The 19,130-nt window shown below is 41.4% G+C and overlaps 1 protein-coding gene across 2 annotated transcripts in view; it reads left to right on the forward strand.

Annotated features, from left to right (window-relative positions):
* PABPC4 (poly(A) binding protein cytoplasmic 4) overlaps positions 1-7,303 on the forward strand; it is a 35,023-nt gene extending 27,720 nt beyond the window's left edge. Inside the window, exons 12-15 of one of the 2 annotated variants that reach the window (XM_077482091.1) lie at positions 2,627-2,723; positions 2,808-2,938; positions 4,451-4,550; positions 7,007-7,303. In XM_077482091.1, the coding sequence (XP_077338217.1) occupies positions 2,627-2,723; positions 2,808-2,938; positions 4,451-4,537 (315 nt within the window). In that variant the 3' untranslated portion in view covers positions 4,538-4,550; positions 7,007-7,303. The remainder of the gene's footprint in view (positions 1-2,626; positions 2,724-2,807; positions 2,939-4,450; positions 4,551-7,006) is intronic. The other variant, XM_077482093.1, reaches the window with a different exon arrangement.
* The last annotated feature ends 11,827 nt before the right edge of the window (positions 7,304-19,130 follow it).

Genomic DNA, 19,130 nt, shown 5'->3' on the forward strand with positions numbered 1-19,130 from the left:
AGTACTGTGCGGGCAACCGAGAATGTACACCAACCCGGACGTTTCAGTATCGGGAGCATTTAGGCGAGTACCGATACTCGCTCAAATGCTTGGTATCAGCACCAGTATCAGTATCTGTGCATCCCTAGTACACACTATAAGTTGTGTGTGTGTGTGGGGGTTTTTTTTTTTTTTTTTTTTTTTTTTTTTTTTTATTCAACCCAGTGGGCTGAAAGGAAAGAAAAACTGAAGAGCTTACTGTACTGACTGACATTGGTACAATGATCTCCCTGCTGAGCTATTGTGTTCTGTGTGCTCAGTAGTTGTCTGCCAGTGCTGTTGGGATACTGGTTTTCCAGCATGCCCAGACAGGCTGGTGTACACATGGGCCGAATGTTGGCTAGTTCTATTGAACCAACTTGATATTCGGACTGTGTAAACTAGGCTTTACACCTTTTTGGCTGTTAATGCTTCTTTCTCCCAGTATGGGCTTTAATATAAAAGTGATTACAGGATTTTATTAAAATATATATATATACCATTGTGCTCATAAGTTAACATTTAACAGAATTTATGATTTCTTAGCCATTTTCCAGAGAATATGAATAACACAAACTTCCTTTTACTCATGGTTGGTGTTTGGCTGAAGCCATTTATTATCAATCAACTGTTTACTCTTTTTAAATCGTAATCGCAACAGAAACTACCCAAATGACCCTGATCAAAAGTTTACATACCTCAGTTCTTAATATTGTGTATTTCCCCCTTTAACATCAATGGCAGTTGAAGTCTTTTGTGGTATTTTGTATTGTGTCTTTATCTTAGATGGTAAAGCTGCCCGTTGCTCTTGGCAAAAAGCCTCCAAGTCCTGTAAATTCTTGGGCTGTCTTGCATGAAGTGCATGTTTTTTGTATTGAGGTCAGGAGACTGAGATGGTCACTCCATCTAACATTGTGGTGTTATTCATATTCTCAAAAAAATGGCCAAGAAATCATAAATTCTGCCAGGGTATGTAAACTTATGAGCACAACTGTATATATACACAGTGCCTGCAGAAAGTATTCACAATGCTTGTTTTTCCATGTTTTTATGTTACAGCCTTATTCCAAAATAGATTAAATCCATAATTTTCCTCCAAATTCTACAAACCAATACCCTGTGACAACGTGAAAGAAGTTTGTGTGAAATCTTTGCAAATTAAAAATGAAATATAAATGACGTACCTAAGTATTCGCAACCTTCGTGCAATACTTTGTTGAAGCACTTTTTGCACCAATTACAGCCTCAAATCTTTTGGAGTATACTACAAGCTTGGCACACCTATTTTTGGGCAGTTTCTCACATTCTTCTTTTCAGGACCTCTCAAGTGCAATCGGGTTGGATGGGGAGCGTCTGTGTACAGCCATTTTCACATCTCTCCAGAGATGTTAAATCAGGTTCAAGTCTTGGCTTTGGCTGGGCCACTCGAGGACATTCAGAGTTGTCCCATAGCCACTGCTTTATCTTGGCTTAGGATCATTGTCCTGTTGGAAGATGGACCTTTGCCTCAGTCTGAGGTCCAGAGTGCTCTGGAGCAGGTTTTCATCAAGGATGTCTCTGTACATTGCTGCCTTCATCTTTCCCTTGATCCTGACTGGTGTCCCAATTCCTGCCACTGAAAAACATCCCCACAGCATGATGCTGCCACCACCTTGCTTCCCTGTAGGGGTGGTTTTGGCTAGGTGATGAGCGGTGGCTGATTTCATCTAGACTTGACACTTCCCATTCAGGCCAAAGAGTTCAATCTTTGTTTCATCAGTCCAGAGATTTGTGTGTCTCATTATCTGAGAGTCCTTTGGGTGCCTTTTGGCAAACTTCAGGTGGGCTGACGTGCCTTTAACGAGAAGTGGCTTCTGTCTGGCCACTCTACCATAAAGGCCTGATTGGAGTGCTGCAGAGATGGTTGTTCTGAAAGGTTCTCCTCTCTCCACAGAGAAACGCTGGAGCTCTGTCAGTGACCATCAGGTTCTTGTTCACCTCCCTGACTAAAGCTCTTCTCCCGCAATCGCTCAGTTTAACTGGGTGGCCCGCTCTAGGAAGAATCCTGGTGGTTCCAAACTTTTTCCATTTACGAATTATGGAGGCTACTGTGCTCATTGGGTCCTTCAATGCTGCAGATTTTTTTTTTTCTGTACCCTTCCCGCAAATATGTGCCTTCATACAATCCTGTCTGAGGTCTACAGACAATTCCTTGTACTTCATGGCTTGGTTTGTGCTCTGACATGCACTGTTAGCTGTGGGACGTTATATAGACAGGTGTGTGCCTTTCCAAATCATGTACAATCAACTGAATTTATCACAGGTGGACTCCCCAAGTTGTAGAAACATCTCAAGGGTGATCAGTGGAAACAGGATGGACAAGAACTCAATTTTGAGTGTCATAACAAAGGCTGTAAATACTAATGTACATGTGATTTTTTTTTTTTGCAAAGATTTTAAACTTTTCATGTTGTCATTATGGGGTATTTGTAGAATCTTTTGGAAAATAATTTAATCCATTTTAAAATAAGGCTCTAACATAACAATGTGGAAAAGTGAAGCGCTGTGAATACTTTCTGGATGATCTATGTGTGTATACATGTTATAATTATTATTATTTTTTTCCCAGCAGGCACCTCAACCTGCAGTCCATGTACAGGGACAAGAGCCTCTAACGGCCTCAATGTTAGCTGCTGCTCCACCCCAAGAACAAAAACAGATGTTGGGTGAGTGACACCCAATTCTTGCCTACAGGTATGCTTTGTATATTGGTGTGTGTATATGTAATTCTTGTCTTTCCTTAATGTTAGGAGAACGTCTCTTCCCTCTCATTCAAGTCATGCATCCCTCATTGGCGGGTAAGATTACAGGAATGCTGCTGGAGATTGACAATTCAGAGCTGCTACACATGCTGGAATCCCCAGAGTCTCTGCGCTCTAAGGTAATTGTCTACTTAAAGGTGTACAAACCTACTTTTGATATCTATCAAAAAATCTTAAACCGTGTTTCCAACCTGCATAGTACCTTTAAAACACACATCCAATAGTTTTAGATCCAATTCTAACATTGCACTTTGTCCACAAGTTATTTTGTTTTTCCTGAGGCCTGGCAAAACTTATCTAATCAATTTATAGGAAAATGGTATAGAGAAATAGTGAGGCTGTCATGGCTTACCTATTAATGCGTTGGCTACCTGGCTGCCTCTGGCTTCAATGCTCTGAGACACTAACTTGGAACAAGCATGCAAATAAGGCAAGTCAGAATGAAGTCACAACTGCTAATCTGCATACTTGTTCTGAATCTGTGACCTAAAGTGGAACTTTACCCATAACAATGTTCTTTAACAAAAGAACATACATTCCGCAATAATATGCTACCAAGATTAGCATGTACTGTGAATTCCCTTCAGCGTTGCTACTGTTTTCTTCTTGCTGGAGGCCACCATTTTGTTGAAGCCCAGAGCAAGCTCCTTCCTCTTTGCAAACTTTCCCCCTCTCAATCTCAACAGCTATGTCATCTTCTTTAATTAAAACATGCATCCTTGATTGTATGACTTGGCTTAGCTAGAGAAGAAGGCTGACAGAGTTAGTGCTGAAGTTCACAAGCTGCCAATGAAGGAGAAAGAGAATCGGCAAGAAAAGACACAGCCCTATTTTTTTAACTTTTTTTTTTTGTGTCTTTTTGGCAACAGTTTATCCTGTCACCTCTTCTCATTTTCACCTTTTTTGTTTTCCTGTTTGTTCCTTGTGATATCAATAAAACTCAATCAAAAGGATCATAGTGTATAAAAAAAAAAACTTTTTTTTTTTTTTACCCGCAAAAGGATGTGCAAAATAAAGATTTTTACATGTATGTGATAAATGTCAGAATTGGCCTGGTTTTAAAGTGATTAAACATGGAAAGTGCCTTTTTATGTGTGCAGTAGTATTTACAGGGCTCAAAAGTTCAAGTCCTGAGCCACTAGCCGGGCCTTAAGTGTTACTCGCCTCCCCTTCCCCACCCCTAAGTCTGCCCCTAAACACGCCCTTATAAATTATGTCATGAAATTACATTATTAAATGTTTTAAGCAGAATTAAGTTCCAAAAATAACTTTAACAGCATTAACATAAAGCATATCAGTATCCATCAGTGCAGCCTCACTGTGCCTGTGTGTGTGATATGCAAGAGGAGAGCTAGGGGAGCACTGCAGCCTCAGCTCAAAGCGGCACAAGGACATTCCAGCCCTGCCGCCCTGTGTCGCTCTGGCTATTTCCTGGCTGATTGCTTCAGCCCTGAAAGGTCAGCCTGGTCCGTCCCTGCTCCTCACTCACCCTGCACTAAATTCCACTCGCAAAATGCGAGCAGGCGAGTGGAATTTTTGAGGGCTGTTAATATCACCAATAGGAACAACTATGACCTGCTGTTTGGTCATTCTTAGTGATGCATATATAGCTTGATTTTTACTTTAAACAGGTGGAGGAAGCAGTTGCTGTTTTGCAAGCTCACCAAGCCAAGAAAGATGCTGCTCAGAAGGTGGGAATCGTTGCTGCTACCTCCTGAACCAGGACAATCTGTAAGTGTAATGCTTGTTTATTAACAGTTTATCCATATCACCCCACTGATAAAAGTAAAGTATGGGATTCTTTTCTTTTGGGAATAACTTGCCTAGGTGGAGTCAGCATCGGTCCTCCACTGGTTGCGGGTTCTAACACTGAGAACCGAGCGATAAAACACAGGCAATCACTCGTTACTCAGGGCTCCCTTGAGCTGAGGACTGACTCTGCTCTGAACGCCGCACTCAGTGCTGGGCTGCGGGGGGGGGGGGGGGGGGGGGCGCATCCAGGGTTTCTGCAGATTGCCAAGTGGTGGCACCTGGGTGGCAGGCGTGTGGGTGGATCCCAGCCATATGGTCATGATCTTTCCCGAGCCTGGATGAGCTCTTTGACGTCAGCCGACAGCGTGCTGTTTGCTGAAAATGGGTCACAGGAGTGCTGAACTAACTGCATTCCTGTGATCCACAGGAGGAGCCAATCTTTGGCTGTACATCTCCTTTTAAGAGTACATAATATCAATGTTCATGAGTACGTAGTGATATATATCTCGCGCTCGCTCTATTGTTTATCTCAGTCACTTAGGTCAGTCATGGGACTGGTGATTTATGTAACAAATAATCCAAGTACGTATTTTAAATTAAACAAGGAATCTTCTTAGGAAACCACTCCAGTTTTCATAAATTGGCCCCTGTATAAGATATGTGATTTTGCAATAGCCTTCACTTTTCTTCTGACAATGCAGCCTCCACACAGACTGAACACATTCACCAATACTACAGGTCCTTCTCAAAAAATTAGCATATTGTGATAAAGTTCATTATTTTCTGTAATGTACTGATAAACATTAGACTTTCATATATTTTAGATTCATTACACACAACTGAAGTAGTTCAAGCCTTTTCTTGTTTTAATATTGATGATTTTGGCATACAGCTCCTGAAAACCCAAAAATCCTATCTCAAAAAATTAGCATATTTCATCCGACCAATAAAAGAAAAGTGTTTTTAATACAAAAAAAAGTCAACCTTCAAATAATTATGTTCAGATATGCACTCAATACTTGGTCGGGAATCCTTTTGCAGAAATGACTGCTTCAATGCGGCGTGGCATGGAGGCAACCAGCCTGTGGCACTGCTGAGGTGTTATGGAGGCCCAGGATGCTTCGATAGCGGCCTTAAGCTCATCCAGAGTGTTGGGTCTTGCGTCTCTCAACTTTCTCTTCCCAATATCCCACAGATTCTCTATGGGGTTCAGGTCAGGAGAGTTGGCAGGCCAATTGAGCACAGTAATACCATGGTCAGTAAACCATTTACCAGTGGTTTTGGCACTGTGAGCAGGTGCCAGGTCGTGCTGAAAAATGAAATCTTCATCTCCATAAAGCTTTTCAGCAGATGGAAGCATGAAGTGCTCCAAAATCTCCTGATAGCTAGCTGCATTGACCCTGCCCTTGATAAAACACAGAGGACCAACACCAGCAGCTGACATGGCACCCCAGACCATCACTGACTGTGGGTACTTGACACTGGACCTCAGGCATTTTGGCATTTCCCTATCCCCAGTCTTCCTCCAGACAGGCACCTTGATTTCCGAATGACATGCAAAATTTGCTTTCATCCGAAAAAAGTACTTTGGACCACTGAGCAACAGTCCAGTGCTGCTTCTCTGTAGCCCAGGTCAGGCGCTTCTGCCGCTGTTTCTGGTTCAAAAGTGGCTTGACCTGGGGAATGCGGCACCTGTAGCCCATTTCCTGCACACGCCTGTTCACGGTGGCTCTGGATGTTTCTACTCCAGACTCAGTCCACTGCTTCCGCAGGTCCTCCAAGGTCTGGAATCGGTCCTTCTCCACAATCTTCTTTAGGGTCCGGTCACCTCTTCTCGTTGTGCAGCGTTTTCTGCCACACTTTTTCCTTCCCACAGACTTCCCACTGAGGTGCCTTGATACAGCACTCTGGGAACAGCCTATTCGTTCAGAAATTTCTTTCTGTGTCTTACCCTCTTGCTTGAGGGTGTCAATGATGGCCTTCTGGACAGCAGTCAGGTCGGCAGTCTTACCCCTGATTGCGGTTTTGAGTAATGAACCAGGCTGGGAGTTTTTAAAAGCCTCAGGAATCTTTTGCAGGTGTTTAGAGTTAATTAGTTGATTCAGATGATTAGGTTAATAGCTTGTTTGGAGCACATTTTCATGATATGCTAATTTTTTGAGATAGGAATTTTGGGTTTTCATGAGCTGTATGCCAAAATCATCAATATTAAAACAAGAAAATGCTTGAACTACTTCAGTTGTGTGTAATGAATCTAAAATATATGAAAGTCTAATGTTTATCAGTACATTACAGAAAATAATGAACTTTATCACAATATGCTAATTTTTTGAGAAGGACCTGTAGTAGAGCAAATCACCACCCTGATGAATACTCTCCCTCCTTTGTACTTGTTTTTATGGTTGAGTGCATGACGACTCTCTATTTTATTTCAGGGAATACAGAAGCCAAATCTCAGAATTTTGGAGTGTTTGGGAAATCTCCACTAGGAGTCTCCTTTACATGCTGCTTATCTCTGCCAGAGATACTGTCTCGTTTGTTAAACATGAGGACTATGCACTATGTCGCTTTATGCTGTTGGGATAATAAGTTGCCTCTAGGATCCTTTCACTGGAGATCCTGAAAAGTTTTCTTCAGATTGCAAAGAATTTTGCAGTTTTAAATATGGAGACGTTTAAATATAACATCTGAATGGTTTCTCAGTGAAATAATAAAAGATTTCAAAAATTGCATGTTTCTGACTGATTCTTGAAATATAAAGCACATAAGCGATATGAATTTTATGGTTTCCACCTGTGTGGTAGTAAACACAACCAGTTTGAAAAGTGGTAAGTTTTACACATAAAAATAGCATAAGAAATACTTCCTAAAAACAATGCATGTAGGGAACTATTGAAAGCATTCCCTAATTTTTTTTTATGCAATACTTCAATGTATAATTGCACTGCTAGAATTTACAATTTTGCAGGTAGTCACTTTCTGGACATGTTTCCACTTTTTACAGCTCTATTACGTTCCCTCACTGTGTGACTATTCCCTTTCTTATAGAAAATCTACTCCATGACCATGCTGGAAAATATAGTAAGCTCTCTGCCACGCCATCTCAATTTATGTACACAGATATATGCCCCACTGGTATTGCAAAAGCATACAGGGGGCAGAATAGATGATGAAAGGAGGCCAAGAGGTGGTGATAGGGGTAAAGAAGGACAAAGGGTAAGCAGAAAGGGGGACAACTAGGAAAATTCAAAAAGCTTTAGGGCACACATCTGTGGCAAATGGCACCTAAGGCAACATGGCCTAACTGGTAAGCTGATATTAAACCTTGCAACATAAAGGTAACCTTGAGCTTCTGTTAACACAAATTCACTTCTGCATAATTAGTGCGGCTTGCAGCAATTTTTGTTCTTATCCTTGGAATCGAACTATATGCACAACATTCCAAATGACATGAGCTATGTCCTGTTGTGAATTCATGAAGAAATGCATTTAATATTCACTGGCAGAGATGAGAGATTTCAGTAGGCCTAAAAAAAAAAAGTGGATGAACTATAATGTTGATGATATTGAACTGTGACCCTCTTGGAGAACTTCAAAGCAAAATACAGGATCTCACATGTTTTTCCAAATGTTCAGGGGATTAGTTATTGTAAGTTTGACAAGCCTGTATTGAGACAAGATGTTGCCTGAACAAAAGGATGTTTTGTCACAGACACCAGAAAATCTCTTATCTATCTCCTTGAATGGACAAGGAAGGCTGTGCAAATATATATGGCAAGGTTTGGGCCATACTTGGGATGTACCTTGTTGTGCTTTTTAAGGACATTTTCCCGCACAATATTTATTAAGTAATTTTTAACGAAGATATTTTTAAGATGCAGAATCAGTCTATATGACACAGTCTATATATGTGAAACTTATTCACGGAGACGAGTGATCATACAAAATAGCTACATTTATTGGTTGACAGAAAACAACTATTTACATGAAATATTAAAATACAGATTGCATTACTTGATCATTTTGACAATTAATGGAAACACCCTCAAACTGGGCGTAGTAGTACCTTGGACACAGTTATCACCATTTTCACTTCTCGGTAGAATCAATAACCTTTTGATACTTGACAATTAAACAGAATGTCTATTTCACACGTCCAACCGTTACTATACTGCAGGTAAGTAAGTGGTTAACGATGTGAAATAAATTAGACATTTGTTTGCCAATAAAATTGGCATCTATGCAAAAAGAAATTTATAATGAAAAATAAATTTAGAGAAAAATCTAAAAAGCGGTTATTGATTCGGGAGAAATATTTTCAATAATAGAATATTCAAAAAAAATCTATATTTAAGAGAACTTGGAATAGATGATAAACATATATTTACCCATTTCCAATATGGCTATTAGTGTGGAGTGTTGGTTACCAGGAATTTTAAGATGGCTGCCGTGGCTTCAACGTGGATCCTTTTACAGAGGAATTACTTTGTGTGACCTCCGAGTTCCAAGGAGCAGGGATCTTCATGAATGTAAAAATGTGTATTTATGCATGTCTTCCAGTGTCCCTTTTCAGGGGGGGTCCCTAAGCTTCCCCCTGACTCTCTCCTCCGAGCTTTCTCCTTCCCTCCTCCTCCATATTTCTAGTTTCTTAAATATCCTCTTAAACAAAAAGATCATAAAATTATACTAAGTTCTGCCCAGAGGGTAGGTGTCCCTTTCCTATTGGTCGGCAGACTTATGGGAACACCTTTTCCAGTAGTCTCGTGATTTTAATGTAATAGCACCTTCAACCACCAGGTGTCTCACATGTGTTTGGTGTTTTATCTCTTTAAGTTAACATTTTTATTTCTATAATATGCGTTTGTTTATATATGTTCTAACGAATATATCTCGCGTGTTCAGGAATGATAGTATAATATAAAATACGCTTAACATAATTTTGAATAATCACTTGCATAAAATGGTGATATATATGTATATCAATGTATATCTGTTAATCTTTAGTCCATTTAGAAAGGACCCAGGTTAGATATATATCAAACAATATCACATACAATTATCTATATGGATACATGTATAATTCGGGTATCCAATCAATATTTGTTTATCTAAACATAGGTTAAATTCTTATACAATTATAATCATGATTATATGTTTTTCATAATACTAATTTGTTGCTAAAACACTTCTACTTATGATCACACTTTCATATATATAATCTCTCCATGACAAAGTTCCCCAGATCACTAGGTACCAAACCACAATATCTCCTTGTTGACCCACAAATATCACATACAGTTTTAATCACTTGAAGTATTTTTGAAATATGTCTGATTTGTATCTTCCTCTCACATCTCTCTAACACCATGTGTAGAGATGGACTTTGAACATTCAGGATACAATCCCATTGTTTACTTTTCTAATGGAGGTGTCTTATTTGTCCTGTTGGGGTAGATCTCCACTTCGTATCTTAGTCATTGTCTCATTGACATCTGAGTCCATATTGAGGTTGACTTTAGGATATCTGTTCACTCTCTGATTCAATAGGTTTATTTATTTAAACTTTCCTTGACTTAAAAGTTATTGTGGCTCCAGTCTGAGTCAGCTTGAGACTTTTGTTTGTTGCAGCCCAGCTTTTCAAGGGGTCATATAATTTGGTCACCTAATTCTGATGGGAGGGGAAAGTGGTCCTTTGGTCTGCTGATTTAAATGTTACCAGGCTCTCTGACAGTAAATATTAAATGTATTATTATTATTATTATTTTTTTCTTAATGAATTCACAACAACCTCTGACTAACAGTCATTAAACCTGAATGACCAGAACAAATAACCCATTGTCTCAAAGTGAGAGATCAACAAAACCTATTGTGTGAATTTTAGACTTGAAGGACACAGCTAAGATCTAAACATTTATTGGACTGCTCCAAAGTTCATCTCAAAACATGGTGTAAGAGGGATATGCAAGTCAGACACATTTCAAAAGTACTTCAAGTAATTCAAACTATATGTGATATTTGTAGGTCACAACAGAGATTTTAGTTTTAACATTTTTAGTTTTAGAGATTTTAGATTTAACATAATTTTAGTATCCGATGAGTTGATGAAATCGGTTATAAAGAAAATATATATGAAAGTATAAGGTTATTAGTAGAATTGTTTTAGGAACAAATTACCGTATATACTCGAGTATAAGCCGAGATTTTCAGCCTCTTTTTTGAGGCTGAAAGTGCCCCCCTCGGCTTATACTCGAGTCATCGCTGTCTGCCCGCTCGATCAGCGTGTCGAGCAGACAGACAGCGGCCATTCTATTCAAAAGCCGCGCCTCCGGCTCCGCCTTCGCCTGTGATAGGCGGAACACTGAATTTCCCAGCAGCCTGTGTTCCGCCTATCACGGACGTCGTATCATCCTCGTACTACGGACGAGGATGATACGACGTCTGTGATAGGCGGAACACAGGCTGCTGGGAAATTCAGTGTTCCGCCTATCACAGGCGAAGGCGGCGGCGCAGCTTTTGAACTTTACAATGGCCGCCGACGAAGAGGGCACGGGACGGCACGGGACGGGACGGAGGCAAGGCACGACACGGGACGGAGGCAAGGCACGGCACGGGACGGAGGCAAGGCACGGGACGGAGGCTCGGGACAAAGGTAGGCTGGACACACACACACACACACACACACACACACACACACACACAGATGGAGACACACACAGGGATGGATGGATGGATGGATGGAGACACACACACACAGGGATGGATGGATGGATGGAGACACACACACACACAGGGATGGATGGAGACACACACACACAGGGATGGATGGATGGACACACACACACACAGGGATGGATGGACGGACACACAGGGATGGACGGACACACACACAGGGATGGACAGGCATGTCTCACCCTCGGCTTATACACGAGTCAATAAGTTTGCCAGTTTTTTTGGGGGTAAATTGGGGGCCTCGGCTTATATTCGGGTCGGCCTATACTCGAGTATATACGGTAGTATTAAGAAAAACATATAATCGTGATTATAACTGTATAATTAACCTATGTTTAGATAAACAAATATTGATTGGATACCCGAATTATACATGTATCCATATAGATAATAATTGTATGTGATATTGTTTGATATATATCTAACCTGTGTCCTTTATAAATGGACTAAAGATTAATAGATATACATTGATATGCATATATATCACCACTTTATGCAAGTGATTAATCAATTATGCTAAGCGTATGTGGTTAGTAGAATTCCCAGTTTGAGAGATTATTTTCACTAAGGTACAAAAAAATACACAATATAAAATTAAATATATCACTTATAGAGATAAACCACAAAACACATGTGAGACACCTGGTGGTTGAAGGTGCAATTACCTTAAAAACATTTAGACTACTGGGAAAGGTGATCATTAAGTCTGCCTGCCAATAGGAAAGGGACACATACCCTCTGGGCAGAACTTAGTATAAATTTATGATCTTTTTGTTTGAGAGGATATTTAAGAAACGAAAAAGATGGTCAAAAAAAAAAAAAAAAAAGAGCTCAGGGGGAAGCTTAGGGACCCCCCTGAGAAGGGACACTGGAAGACTCCCAGACAACTGACACTCATGCACCATGCATGAATACACATTTTTACATTCATGAAGATCCCTGCTCCTTGGAACTCGGAGGTCACACAAAGTAATTCCTCTGTAAAAGGATCCATGTTGAATGCCATGGCAGCCATCTTAAAATTCCTGGTAACCAACAATCCACACTAATAGCCATATTGGAAATGGGTAAATATTTTGTTTATCATCTCTTCTATGTTCTCTCAAATATTGATGTTTTTGAATATTCTATTATTGAAAATCGTTCTTCCGAATCAATAACCGCCTTTTCGATTTTTCTCTAAATTTAATTTTTCATTATAAATTTCTTTTTGCATAGATGCCAATTTTATTGACAAACTAATGTCTAATTTATTTCACGTTGTTAACCACTTACCTGCAGTATAGTAACGGTTGGACGTATGAAATCCAGACATTCTGTTTAATTGTCAATTATCAAAAGGTTATTGATTCTACCGAGAAGTGATAATGGTGATAATTGTGTCCAAGGTACTACTACGCCCAGTTTGAGGGTATTTCCATTAATTGTCAAATGATCAAGTAATGCAATCTGTATTTTTAATTTCATGTAAATTTGTCTTTTGTCAACCAATAAATGTAACTATTTTTTATGATCACTTGTCTCGACTGTGTCATATAGATTGATTTGGTATCTTAAAAATAACTTCGTTAAAAATTACTTAATAAATAATGTGCGGGAAAATGTCCTTAACCACTTGCCGACCGCCGCACGACGATGTACGTCGACAGAATGGCACGGGCAGGCATTTGGGCGTACCTGTACGTCCCTGCCTTCCCGCGGGTGGGGGGCCCGATCGGGCCCCCCCCCCCGGTGCCTGCGGCGGTCGGTATTCGTTCAGGAGCGATCCGGGATGAGGGGGCGGCCATTCATTCATGGCCACCCCCTCGCGATCGCTCCCGATGAATGAAAATGCTCCGTGACATCACTTCCTCTCCTGTAATGTAAACACATGAGAGGAAGTGATGTAATCTCTCCTCCGTGTCGGTATTTTTCGTTCCGACACCGAGGAGAGAGGATCGGTGAGTTGCACCAACACGACACTACACAGTAGAACATGCCAGGCACACTCACACCCCCCCAATTACCCCTGCCCCCCAGTCACAGTGACACCAATGTCATTTTTTTATTTTTTTTGCATTGGTGTCATTTGTGACTGTAATAACTGTTAGGGCAGTTAGGGTTAGCCCCCTTTAGTTCTAAGGTACCCCCCTAACCCCCCCAATAAAGGTTTAACTCCGTGATCACCCCCCGTCGCCAGTGTCACTAAGGCTGGGTTCACATTGCAGCGGTTTATGAGAACGGATGTGATTCGCACTGCAGTGCAAATCACATCCGATCTCTGTGCGATTCGAGTTCAGCCATACAGATAGTATGGCTGAATTCGCTCTGCACCCGCCGCAAACTCGCACGGGACCCTTTTTTTGGTCCGCAGCAGAATCGGATCGCATGGGTGTTCACACCATGCGATCCGAGTTTGCAGATCGCACTGCGATATGCGAACTGATCTGGGGGTGTCATTAACATTTCACTGACACTCCCAGCAGTTCGCATAGGGCAGTGTGAACTGCCGCCGGGAGGCATGCGATGCGGGAACCCGCCGCGGATTCGTGGCGTTCCCGCATCGCTCCAGTGTGAATCCAGCCTAATAAGCGATCATTTTTCTGATCGCTGTATTAGTGTCACAGGTGACGCTAGTTAGGCAGGTAGGTATTTAGGTTCGCCGCAGCTTTTTATAGCGCCAGGGACCCCCATATACTACCGCATAAAGCCCCCTGATTGCCCCCTAGTTAACCCTTTCACCAGTGATCACCATATAACTGTTACAGGTGACGCTGGTTGGTTAGTTATTTTTTTATAGTTTCAGGGCACCCGCCATTTATTACCTAGTCTCACTAGTGTACCCCTAAATTTAGGGGTGTCTACTTTCCAAAATGGGGTCATTTGGGGGGGGTTTGTGCCATCTTGGCATTTTATGGCCTTCAAAACTGTAACGCCCTTAGAAAGCCTGAAGGCGGTGCTTGGTTTTCGGGGCCCCGTACGCGGCTAGGCTCCCAAAAAGTCCCACATATGTGGTATCCCCGTACTCAGGAGAAGTAGCAGAATTTATTTTGGGGTGTCATTTCACATATGCCCATAGCATGTGTGAGCAATATATCATTTAGTGACAACTTTGTAAAAAAAAAAAAATATATATATTTTTTTTGTCATTATTCAATCGCTTGAGGCAAAAAAATAAAATATTCAATGGGCTCAACATGCCACTTATCAATTTCCTTAGGGGTCTACTTTCCAAAATGGGGTCCTTTGGGGGGGTTTTGTACTGCCCTGCCATTTTAGCACCTCAAGAAATGAGATAGGCAGTCGTAAACTAAAAGCTGTGTAAATTCCAGAAAACGCACCTTAGTTTGTAGATGTGACAACTTTTGCGCAAACCAATAAATATACAGTTATTGACTTTTTTTTTACCAAAGACATGTGGCTGAATACATTTTGGCCTAAATGTATGACTAAAATTGAGTTTATTGGATTTTTCTAATAACAAAAAGTAGAAAATATCATTTTTTTTTCAAAATTTGCGGTCTTTTTACGTTTATATCGCAAAAAATAAAAATCGCAGAGGCAATCAAATACCATCAAAAGAAAGCTCTATTTGTGGGAAGAAAAGGACGCAAATTTTGTTTGGGTACAACATTGCATGACCGCGCAATTACCAGTTAAAGCAGCGCAGTGCCAAATTGTAAAAAGACCTCTGGTCATTTACCAGCAAAATGGTCCGGTCTGAAAGTGGTTAAAAAGCACTACAGTCCTACCCCTTTATCTTAAAGGAAAAGCCATGGAAGGCACAATAGATTATCGACTAGATATTGGGAAAAGAAAATGATGAGGTTATCTGTCCTAGCTAGCAGTTTAAAGAAGGTAAGGGATCCCCTGTTTTCTTCTTTCAGGACTTATGAGCCCAAACAATGGTCTAGGCCAGTGATGGCGAACCTTGGCACCCCAGATGTTTTGGAACTACATTTCCCATGATGCTCATGCACTCTGCAGTGTAGTGGAGCATCATGGGAAATGTAGTTCCAAAACATCTGGGGTGCCGAGGTTCGCCATCACTGGTCTAGGCTGTTGATCTGTAAAATTGGGCCCATTAAAAAGTAATTCATAAGTTTTGGCCCCAGATGTTTATTGCTGCTTAACCTATTCCCGATCTGCTCATGCAAATATACTGCGGTAGAATGGCTCTCCTTGGCAAAATCACGTATATATACAGCTTTGCCATGGAGAGCAACCAGAGGCGCATAAGTGCCCGCTGTACGTGGACGGTGGGCCCAATCGTGTGCATCAGAGCCAGCACTGGGATTTGTGTGCGTGTGTGTAAACACACATCTGTGCTAACAGAGGGGAGGCGACAGATCGTGTGTTCCTACAAAGTAGGAATAGCGATCTGTCATCTCTCCTAGTTAGTCCCATCCCCACAGGGAACACAGTTAACCCCTTGATTTCCCCCTAGTGTTAACCCCTTCCCTGCCAGTGACATTTATACAGGAATTGGTGCATTTTTATAGCTCTGATCGCTCTATAAGTGTCAATGCTCCCAAAAATGTGACATGTCTGATCTGTCCGCTGCAAAACGCTATAAATCGCAGATCACCGACATAGCATCTACAAAATATGGGAAAGATTATTTTTTACTAGTAATAACATTTGCGCAAACCAATCAATATACTCTTAATGCGATTTTTTTGGTAAAAAAAAGTAGAATACATATTGGCCTAAACTGATGAAGAATAAATTTTTTTTAATTGGGGGCTATTATAGCAAAAAAAAAAAAATTTAAATTGTCACTTCTTTTGTTTATAGCACAAAAAATGAAAACCACAGAGGTGATCAAATACCATCAAAAGAAAGCTCTATTTGTGGCTAAAAAGACTTCTTTGAGTACGAAATTGCATGACCCTGCAATTCCCAGTTAAAGCAATGCGGTTCCAAATTGTAAAAAAATGCTCTGGTCAGAAAGGGGTAAAATCTTCCAGGGCTGAAGTGGTTAAAGGGTAAGTTCACGTAAAAACATAAATGCACTTTTTTTTTGTAGGTAAAAAATATGTGCATTTATTTTGAGCTTGTAAAGCATTGTACCAGTGATCAGCATGGCTGTACTGATCTAAGAAAGTGGCAGCTAGTAGGGGGAACTTCTCCTTGTACTGCTGTCACAGGGGGGGGGGGAGAGAGAATCGGGTAGCAGCTGCAGCAGTGGGGACTTGTTGCATGTTCCACCCTAACAATGGAAGTAACGTGTTCCCAAAGGTGAACTTATTCTTTAAAGCGGAAGTATACTCCCCTGTATTGTTTGTTCCTATAGGTAAGTCTATAAAATATGGCTTACCTATGGGAACTGTAAATATCTCCTGAACTTGCACCGTTTAGGCGATACTTATTGTATACCCCGCCAATGACTTTGGCTCATGTGCTCTGAAGGAACAGCCACTTGTGCCATTTCTTCAATGCCGTGACCAGTGGCTCCCGTGCGTATGTGCAGGAGTGATGTCATCGTGGCTCTGGCCACTCACAGCGACGGAGCCCGCAAACCCAGAAGAAACACCGGAGATTTCACCCATCTCAGTGTTGTGCCGGTGCAACTGCGGGGCCTTTGTCTTATGGCAAGCCATTAAAATGCAGCCTAAACAGTTACAAATAATGCAGCCTTACCAGGCCACATCAATGCAGCCTAATCATTGACCAATAATGCGACCTCCTGACCTCCTTCCTGAACAAGCCAGGAAAGTACAAATACCCCCCAAATGACCCCTTTTTGGAAAGAACACATTCCAATGTATTTAGTAAGGGGTATGGTGAGGTTTTTGATGTTGTCATTTTTTTCCCACAATTCTTTGCAAAATGATTCCCCACGCCCCCCGCCCCACAAAATTGTCATTGTAATAGGCTATTTCTCTCACATGGAATGAGTATACCACAAATAATGCCCCAAAATACATTCTGCTACTCCTGAGTATTACGATACCACTTGTGTGGCACTTTTCCACAGCCTGGCCACATAGAGAGGCCCAACATGCAGGGAGCACCATCACATGGTTTAGGAGCATAAATTACACATCTAAATTGTTGACAACCTATTACACTTTTGAAGGCTCTGGAGCACCAGGACAGTGGCACTGATGACACGTGACACTGATGACAGATGGCACTAATACGTGACACTGCCATGTGACACTGATGACACGTGGCACTTTATTTTCATTTATTTTTTCCCCCTCACTGACTGCTGCAGCGGTTCATCTCTCCCTCCTCACACGCTGTCTCTGTGTGAGGAGGGAGAGCCGGCGATGAGAGATGATCTCATATGTTTACATATGAGATCATCTCTCATTGGACACGCCGATCGCACTGTAAACGCCCGCTGTGATTGGCCATTTACAGCGATCTGTGTCCAAGGGACACGGCCAGCATAGAACTTCCCCGATGCACGCCCGCGGGAGCTCGCATTGCGGAAGTAAACAGGAGGACGGCCTCCCGGCAATTGGCGTCCACGCTTCAACCGTCACCAATGTTTATTTTTTATATTTTGCTAAATAAAGACCGATAATTTTGAAACAAAAAACATTTTCATAGTTTTGTTATAAAATTTTGGAAACAGGTAATTTTTTTCCTTCACTGATGTGCGCTGATGAGGCGGCCATTATGGGCACTGGTGGATACTGATTGGCAGGACTGGTGGGCACACTGGCAGCACTTACTGGACTGCCAACTCATGCTCCCAGGATGAGGAAAGGAGTGCCGATAAGTGGCTTCTATTTAAATCCGTGATCAGTTGTGACTGGTCACAGTTGATCACGTGATAAAGAGCCGCTGACTGTAGCTTTATCTCAATCTGTGATCACAGAGCATGCACCCTGTGCCCCGCGGCGGGCATGATCACGGCCTCCTAGAACTAACCATCTTTGTTGTAGCCGTCATTCGGCTATCGCTCGGTTGGTAAGTGGTTAATTGATCAAGCTGAAGTTAGAAGCTGACTGCCTACCGTGCACAGCTGCACCAGATTCTGTATCCACTAGTTTTTAGTAAATCTCCCCCCAATGTGTCCATGTGCATTGTAGGGTTTAGATTCATATTTTAGATCAGCATTCAGGGGCATAAGTCCTCATTCACATGGCCTTAAAAAGAACATTTACAGTATCTTGCAAAAGTGAATACACCCCTCACATTTTGTAAATATTTTATTATATCTTTTCATGTCACAATACTGAAGAAATGACACTGCTACAATGTAAAGTTTAAAGTGTAAATGTAGTACAGCTTATATAATGGTGTAAATTTGCTGTCCCTTCAAAATAACTCAACACTAGGGATGAGCCGAACACCCCCCGGTTCGGTTCGCACCAGAACTTGCGAACGACCCCCGCGTTCGGTACGAACGTTAGAACCCCATTGAAGTCTATGGGACTCGAACCTTCGAATTGGAAAGTGCTAATTTTAACGGCTAATATGCAAGATAGTGTGCTAAAAAGGGTTTGGCGACCTGCCTCCTGCCTCAGGGGACATGGGTCACTGCAAAAAAAAGTTTTAAAAACTACCGTTTTGGCGCGAGCAGTGATTTTAATGACGATTAAAGTGAAAAAAAAAAGTGAAATATTCCTTTAAATATGGTGCCTGGGGGTGTCTATAGTATGCCTGTGAAGTGCCACGTGTTTCCCGTGTTTAGAACAGTCCCTGCACAAAATGACATTAAACGGAAATAACACCATTTAAAACTGCTTGCGGTTTTAATGTTATATCTGGTTCCTGCAATATGGTTGAAAATCATTGAGAAAAATGGCATGGGTAGCCCTTCCTGCCCATTACCAGCCTATTTGGGTCTTGTACACATATTAAGGGGAACCCCGTACCCATATTAAAAAA

This window comes from Lithobates pipiens, unplaced genomic scaffold (assembly GCF_037356315.1).
Source record: "Lithobates pipiens isolate NorthernLeopardFrog02 unplaced genomic scaffold, aLitPip1_a1.2 Scaffold_16, whole genome shotgun sequence".
Classification (NCBI taxonomy): Eukaryota; Metazoa; Chordata; class Amphibia; order Anura; family Ranidae; genus Lithobates; species Lithobates pipiens.